The following is an 8,408-nucleotide window of genomic DNA, read 5'->3' on the forward strand; positions in this document are numbered from 1 at the left end:
TATTCTACTTGAAATTGTCCAGAGTCAAGGGAATCTGTGCCCAAATAAATGCTTTCATTTCTGCTACAAACTTATTTCTAATTGAAAGTTTGTTCATTGATGTTGATGCTAGTATCAGAATTTTTATGATTAAAAATTTCCTAGATTTCTTTTGGAAATATTTTATACAATGGAGTTGTTTAAGTTACATGTTAATATTCACTTCAACTATGTACTTTAATGATGCTCTACCACTGAGCCATAGCCTCAGTCCTTTTTATTTTGAGAAAAGGTCTCACTAAGTTATCCACTCAAACTTGTTCTCCTGCCTTAGCCCCCTGTGCAGCTGGGATCACTACTGGGAAAAACATGTTCTCACCTTCTTGGACAGAAGGGAAGACCAGTAAAAGGAATAAACAGGGTGATTGTTAACATTAATAGTAGTTTTGATGCTGAGAAACAAAACATTATAAATAAATGTCAAATGAGGTGAGGTATTTTTAAATTTCTCTGATTTGCCTGTTTACAAAAAGTTTGCTGTGGGATGAGTTCAGTTAAATTTTAGAATCCCAAAAACAAATGTTTTCATCTCACTTATCTCAACATGAGTTCATGTGGGCACACAGAGCCTCCCATGTTGGAAAAAATGAATGGCTAAAGAAAATAGGACATAAATACAGACTGGAGTATTATTCAGTCACAAAGAAGAAAGAAATTATGTCATTTGCAGCAAAAGGGATAGAACTGGAGGGTACAGTGTTAAGCTAAATAGGCCAGACACAGAAACACAAATATCATGTTTTCTCTTATATATGGAAACAAACAAAAAAGATGGTTTGAAAGTAGAAGAGAGACTATATAGAAAGGGAAAAGGGGGGGGGAAGGGGAGAGCAAGAAAGGGTAGAAGGGAGGATGGATACGATCAAAACACAGCATATGCACATATGGAAATGTCAGTGAAACCCACAGTTTGTATAACTGCTATGCATTAGTAACTAATTTAACTAATTTAAAACTGTCCTTGGAAAACGGGGTGGAAACTTGTGTTGTTAGGTGTGTTTATCCCACATGTATAGAAACACATTGCATGTCTGTGAAGTTTCTGAAAGAAACTCTCTTAAGATAAGGATAGTTAAGAATTTAAAAAGTGAGAACAGTAACAAAGGAAAAAATACATTTATAGATCTCTGCCAGACACATACTGAAGAGCTCTAGGAAAACCAGACATATTTCTATTAATCTCTGACAAGAATGACACTTTAAATACATTTATTTATATAACACGTATACATTATATTTATATTTCAAGAATGCTAAAAATGTGATGCTCATCCTTGGGACTCAGTGTTGTTTACAGACTATTGTCACCAATGTCACCCAGAAGCTGTGAAACATTCAGCCAGGCCCAGGCCACTGATGCAGAATCTGTATTTTAACAAGATTCCCAGGCAATTCATATCCTCTTTAGGCATTGAATGTTACAGGGGGCCTAGTCAAAATGTCCATTATTTTTTCTGCATTGTTTGCTAGAAGAAATATATCTGCTAATTAAAGCCATGATGTATAAAACTATTAATGCAGGGCTAGGGATTTAGCTCCATGGTTCCACCGCCTGCCTTGCAAGCGCAAGGACCTGAGTACAATCCCTGGTACGAAAAAAACAAAACAAAACAAAACAAAAACTATTACGGCAAAGATTCTTAAAGTTTGAACCGGATTTAAAGTTTCTAAGAGATATTAAAATCATCCAATAATCAGTAACATTTTTAAAAAGAACAGTAAGACAATCTATTCCTTTATTATAATGGGCATACAATCAAGGTGGAAACTTAAGTATTGTTCAGAATAACACCACGGTAGTCACTTATTTAATATGTATTTTAAATCTGAAGTAGAAAAATCTTAATCCTAACTTCATAGGACAAATATATGACCATTAAATAAAGGCAATCATTATTTTAATAATGGATTAAATTATTTCTTTAAAAAAAGCTTAAGAAATCTCCAAAGTATTTTTATTGGCACTGGATATCTCTGTTCCTTATCTTTCTTTTGAACTTCTTATTTCAATCCCATTTCAATCAAAGGGGAATCGAAGATGACTTCTCCATGTCACTTCAATGGAAGAATTTGGATGCTGCCTTTCTCCACTAGGTTCCTTAATTCAGTGGCAAGGAGAAGGGTCCCTGCCTTCTCTGTCCACTCTAGGTACCAGGAATGAAGCTGGTCCTCTTCACCACTGAGAAACAAACTTAAGCTGGGCCAATTGCTCAGTGGTAGAGAGAGCACATGCCTAGCATGAACAAGACAAAACAAACAAAACTTCAATCCCGAACAAACTAAACTTGACTGATACAAAGAAATAAATACTTAAAAGAATAAAAGGAAACAAAACACTGGACAGCCACAACTTGGGTAATGAATTTCAATGAAGGATTCTAGTAAGATAACTAAATTGTCCTAGTTACAAAGACAACTGTTTCTATGGAAAATAAATTCTGTGTTAATCAGAAATTGTGATTTCATGGAATAAAAGGTTACCCGCTAGCCAGATGTGATGGCACATGGCTGCAATCCCAGCATCCTGGGAGGCTGAAGCAGGAAGATTGTAAGTTTGAGCTTCGCCTGGGCAATTTAGCTAAGTAGTGAAAGTCTATCTCAAACTAAATAAACTTTAAAAATAAAAATAAAAAGGGCTAGAGATGTAGTTCAGTATAAAGGCCCTGAAATCAATTTCTGTTACCAAAACAAAAAAGGTAAAGATTATCTGCTACCTCGGGGCTGCTGGAAATATGACTGTTTTCCATGATACATTTGGTCCCATTGCAAAGTTAAAGTTATTGAATATATGTATGCATAAACACATGCACATGCACACAAAAAATACACATACAGAGAGATATGTGCACATTTCATAATAATTAATCTCATAAAAACAAAGCCTTTTAAAAAACACCTAAACAATCAAAACTCTTCACAATTTAAATAGTAAGGTCATGTTACAGTTGAACTGAAAAAATCTCTAAGCTGAACTCAAAAGCAACCACTGAATTAGTTATGTACTGAGCAAGATACAAATGAACCTCCTTCATGTACAGCCACATCATCATTCCACATGTAATTTTAAACAGGAAGTTTTATGTCTTCATTATAGAACCTGGATTTTGTGACAGTTACATGTTAAAAAGCAGTTTTTCCTCTGCTCTCTTATCCAGTAAAGGATGAAAGACAGCATTATGCAGGCAGAAAACACGACTTAAACTTCAGAAAACCTGGCTGCAAAATCTGGCTTTGTCCTGTGGCTTTGTGGTCTCAGGGCCTTTCTTAGCCTCTCCTCCTAATCTTGGTTTTCTCATCTGAAAAAGTGCTATTTTGTGACTACAGCAAAAGATTAGCACATGTGTTGCTAAAAACCATATGAATTGTTATAATGATTACTATTGAGATACGAAAAGGGGAACCATCATTTCTATAAAAACATCATTTATTGCTTAAAATCCTCATTAAAGATATTTCTCTTACCTTTGTCAATCCTCCTATGGAGAGGTGCTATTAAATTTTAAGCAATTAAAAATAGACTCATATTCAATCTGCCAAGTCCATCCAATGTTAAAAAATGTTTTAAAGGCAAGGCAACAACTTGAATAAGCTTATCATACAGTGATATGCATTGAAAATCCTTTCCCACTTCTTAAATATTTCAGTCCCTTTCCTGCTTCTGTAAGTGACCTCAGGGAAGAGACAGATTCAAGTAGAGGATTTAGTCACATTAGTGCCACATTAGAAGAGGCTTTGGAGAGATGGCACCAATATGCAGGCTACCTGAATGGCCCTGCGACCTCGGTGGACATGATATCTAGAACAAACCAGTGAGGTTAACTTATTACCAACAATTCCCCCTAAGGACCCTGAGACCCTGGTTTTGCTGCCATCTGAAGTTGATGTGCTGTCCAGAAATTCTTCCACTGGTTGTAGAGACACAGCTATAAATTCACTGCAGATGGAGGGATAGTATCTGTGTCTATATCTGTCTGCACTAACAGAAATGACTCTTGGACATGGTGATTTTACAGTGTGTTTAAAGTCAATTCTGTGTAATTTCCAACTAAATCTTTGCTTCTGTAAGCAGGCAATACAGTTTTTATTGCATTTAAGGGAGGTTTTTTTTTTTTTGGTGAAAAGGAGTTCAAACATAACTTTTCATGAATAGCCACATGGTTATTCTGCTTGTGATCTTGTAAGATATAGCTGATAAATACCACAGTCAGGTATGCATGTTGTACACTCACAAACTTAATTATTAAGACAAGAGATCACCTGTTTCAAATGCATTCTACACTAGAGATGATATGAACCAGAAAATTTTGTTTTTAATATTTAATTCTATCTAAGAATAACTGCTAGTATATTCTTAGACAAAGATAGGAAATGTGATATTTCCCTGATAGTGTCACATTACTTTCAATAGATATTTTTATTTTCTTTTGTTGCACTAAAATAATCAGATTGTAGCTTAAGAAACTACAATAGTGGATCTAATCAATCCTTCTTCATATGTAAATCAAAACCTACTTCATGATTTATTTGGAAAACTATAGTGACAAATGACTGCTTTAATTCTGGATTTACATGGCAAAATTTGAAACTAGTGGTCTAGCTAACATTGGCAACCGTGCAGAAGGAGTTGCAACATTTTTAGAAATGGGAAGATAATTCTTTCTTTCTTTCTTTCTTTCTTTCTTTGCTCTTATGAACAGTAATTGCTGAAAGCAAAAAGAATAAATTAGAATGGTTCTAGTGTTGGTAATTTATTACTGAATTCATGTTAATAAAACAGGTCCCTTTCACAGATAATTATGTAAACTATTTTTTGTTGGCTTGAAAGAGCTCATATTCTGTTAGATCTATGCAGCATTGAAAATCTACCTTGATTTTTTTTAAAAAAGACTGAAAACAGTAATTCCTTCTCCATTTTCCTTAAAAATTCAGATTTATTTCAAAGTCCAGGTAAAAACTCTGGAACTTGTTTACTTAAAACTTTATAACATCATGGCTAGGTCACATTTCTTCCTTTCCACTACCCCCCAAATAAAATATAAAACCACACCCCACCAAAACAAAATAATGAACAGAGGCCAACAATTGTTTTTAAAGGGTGACAACACTGGTAACATTTTCACTTTAATCACTTAACTCGTCTACACGATGTCATTATTTCACCAATGCTAAGTCCTCCCCTGACTTGAGAGGGAATCCATTGCAAAGAGTTGAAAGTAAGCAGGTCAACTGTTTGGTGGCAGTGGAAGTGCTTGTCACAGGCAGTGTCTTCTTAGGTGGAAGGTTGCTACACATCACTGGGCGACCGAGCTCTCTGGGACAGGCTGGGCGGGATGCAGCCACAGCAAATGAGGCATAGAGCTTTCTGGATCTCTTGGTTTCTGAAAGCATATATGACAGGGTTGATGATGGAGTTGTAGGTGGCAGGCAGGAGGGTGGCATAGGTGTAGATGGAGGGGTAGGTGTAATCTGCTATCAAGGAATAGAGAGTAAAAGGCATCCAGCAAGCAGCAAAGGTTCCCATGATGAGAGCCAGGGTTGAGACCCCTTTCCGGGTGGTCACATAGTGTGATGTGGCCAGGAAGTGGTGCTGCAGGGCTATCTGATGGGCGTGCCTCGTCACAATCTTACAGATCTGAATGTAGAGCTGAAGCATTAGCGCAAACATGAAGAGGAAAGAGACGGACAGGATGGCAGCGTTGTTCTTCGTCAGAGGTCTGACAACACTGCACGTGGACTCGTCCCGAAGGCAGTTCCAGCCCAGGACTGGCAGCAGCCCCAGGCAGATGGAGGCTCCCCAGAGCATGACCAGCATGACATAGGTAAAGGTGACCGTCCTCTCAGAATGGTAAGTCAGAGCGTAATAGAGGGAGAGGTAGCGGTCCACAGTGATAGCCAGCAAGCTGCAGACAGAGGCAGAGAAGGAGGCGACAATAAGTCCGATGGTGATCAGCTTGGTGGCTTCTGACTGAAGCAGGTAGGCAAAAACAAAATTGATGATGAGTCCGATGCCGGCCAGCAGGTCTGCAAGAGCCAGGCTGCCTATTAGCAGGAACATGGGTGCTCGAAGGTTGGGGTTGTGGAAGATGATAAGGACCACAACAGCATTTTCACAGGAGATGAGGGTTCCTGAGGTGCACAGGACAATGTCCCAAGGGTTGACTATGAGCTCCGGCTCCGGCTCAGCAACAGGAGCCTGGGAGGAGACAGCAGCTGAGATGTTCTCTGCAGCAGCGGCGTCTAAATACTCCCGAGGCAGCCCGCTTAAATTGACCTTCAGGTCTTCATTCATTTTAACCCCTGTCCTCTTCAACGAAAAGACAGGCTTTTTAATGTTTAGGCACAGCAGAGCAACAATCTAACATCATGCAGAAACACACACACACACACACTCACACACACACTCACACACACACACGAGCGCGAAGAAAGCCAGCCCCTTCTCAGATACCAAGTATCGAATGGCACAAGCCCCGGGAATTACGGACCGTGTTGAACTAAAACAAAAGCCAAAGTCTCTGTGGATTAAATCCCACAACAAAAATGCCCTTTGGTCTTGGGAAGAGCACAGGGCAGGATTCCAAACACGAGCGTGAGCGAGGCAGGCACACACAGACTCGCGGCGGCGTGGGACGCACATCTGAGGATCACTTCTTGCATGCTGAAGACAAACCACTGTTTCACATCTGGGCAGCTGCGGACCCCACCACGCGGCGGCCGCCAAGTCGCGAGCCGGGACCGCCATTCTCGATGGAATAATTAAACAGGCTCCAACTCCCACCTTCCAAAATCATCCCTCGCCCGTGCACACCCTCCAACACCGACCAGAACAAAGAGGGGGTCCCATAGGCCCCCCGTGAGCACGGAGCAGCCAAGGAGGGCCACAAAAGGCAGATGTGTGCGACGGAGGTGCAGAGACAGACACAGAGACGGATGCCCATGCACTGCCGCCGCTCCTCTCGCGGCGGGGACGCTGGGGGACAGACGCGAGGGCGGGGTGCAGGGGGAGGTCGAGGGGGTCACCTTGGCGTGCCCGGGCCGAGGGGGCTCCTCCGCTGCTTCCAAAGAGCCAGGGCTACTCCTGTCGCATGTCAGCGCTGGTGCCTGCGGCGGCGAGGGCGGCGGCCCCTCTGCGGAGTGCGCGGGGAGGGCGCGGGGTGCGCTCCGCAGCAGGTGAGCTGCGTGGCTGCAGGTGAACAGCGGGCTCGGCTCTCGCGCTGCTCTCCCCCCAGCGCCGGCCGGGCCCACACGCTCCCCGCGCGCGTCCCCGCCCCCCGCGCGCGCGCCCGCCCGTCTGCCAGCCCGCGGGAGCCCCGGGAGGCCGCGCGCGCCCCCACAGGTCGGGGCTGCGCTGGAGGGCGACAGAGGCCGCGGGCCGAGGGCCGGAAGGTCACGCTGCCTTGGGTGCTGCGCCCCGCACCCATCCCAGCCCAGCTGGCAGGGCTTGGCTGGCACCCCGGAGGACCGGGGAAGTGCTTCTTGAGAGCCCCGCGATGACCTATTTCGATCCTGTGGTTGCCCTGGGGAGTCCTAATTTCCAGGGGCCTGGCTACTCCGTGCCTTTCCCTAAGCTGCTGTAGTCACAGTAATACTGTATTCAGGAGCAGCAGAAGGGATGCAGACCCTTTAAGGAGCAAAATGCTCAGCTAGGAATTTTAGAATTGCAGTGGGCCACATTGCAGAGAAGCCCTTTTCCTGCGATGTATCCTGGTCCTGGTTCGTTATTACTGCTCCTTGGAAACATTTGCTTGACTGGATAGATGATCCCGCGACGTGTGGACCATCATTATCGTCGCCAAACGGCACTTATTAAGTGCTTCTGGGGCTGCGATTTCAAATGGAAGTCATTTACTGAGTTCTCACAGACGCTTCCTGCAGACGCTGGCTAAACCCCAATTCATTTGGGTACTGAAGTGGACCTGTTAATTTATTTTTCACTCTACTGAATCAATTGATTCTAAGATTAAGAAGCTGATAGTCTGCTTTTACGAGCCAATATCTTTTCTGGGTGAAAAGATCACAGCACCTCCTATCTGTGCAATTGAAACCTGAGGAAGCGGTCACTCGGTTTGAAGATGGGAGAAGGGAAGGCATGAGATTCTGTGCAGTTAGAGACAGTGGCAGCAGGAGCATCAGCCACGACCCATCTGATCCCAGGGGCTGTCATCCCTGCCTGAGGGTAACAAGCTCAGGGCCTTACCTCCCTTAATTCTCTTTCTTTTCTCACCAATCAGCTCCTGTCTCCAAAAGGTTGCCCAGGTCTCCTTGCGTGCCAGCCTGTCAGCCCATCTCCCTGGCTGCAGCCCTCCTCACCCCTCACCTGCACTCTAGCACCCACCTGCCCCTCTCTCTCCTCCACACAGACACCACTG

The 8,408-nt window shown here is 43.0% G+C and overlaps 1 protein-coding gene across 1 annotated transcript; it reads right to left on the reverse strand.

Moving 5' to 3' along the window:
- Positions 1-1,139: 1,139 nt before the first annotated feature.
- On the reverse strand, positions 1,140-7,294 carry Gpr12 (G protein-coupled receptor 12). Its single transcript, XM_004854816.3, has 2 exons — positions 7,060-7,294; positions 1,140-6,343 (listed from the first exon to the last, which is right to left on the reverse strand). Exon 2 carries the CDS (start codon positions 6,326-6,328, stop codon positions 5,324-5,326), a length of 1,005 nt encoding a protein of 334 aa, XP_004854873.1. The 5' UTR covers positions 6,329-6,343; positions 7,060-7,294; the 3' UTR covers positions 1,140-5,323.
- Positions 7,295-8,408: the final 1,114 nt, after the last annotated feature.

Source organism: Heterocephalus glaber, unplaced genomic scaffold, assembly GCF_053883595.1.
Source record: "Heterocephalus glaber isolate CG9 unplaced genomic scaffold, H.glaber_assembly_v1.0 deba00001719, whole genome shotgun sequence".
Taxonomy (NCBI): Eukaryota; Metazoa; Chordata; class Mammalia; order Rodentia; family Bathyergidae; genus Heterocephalus; species Heterocephalus glaber.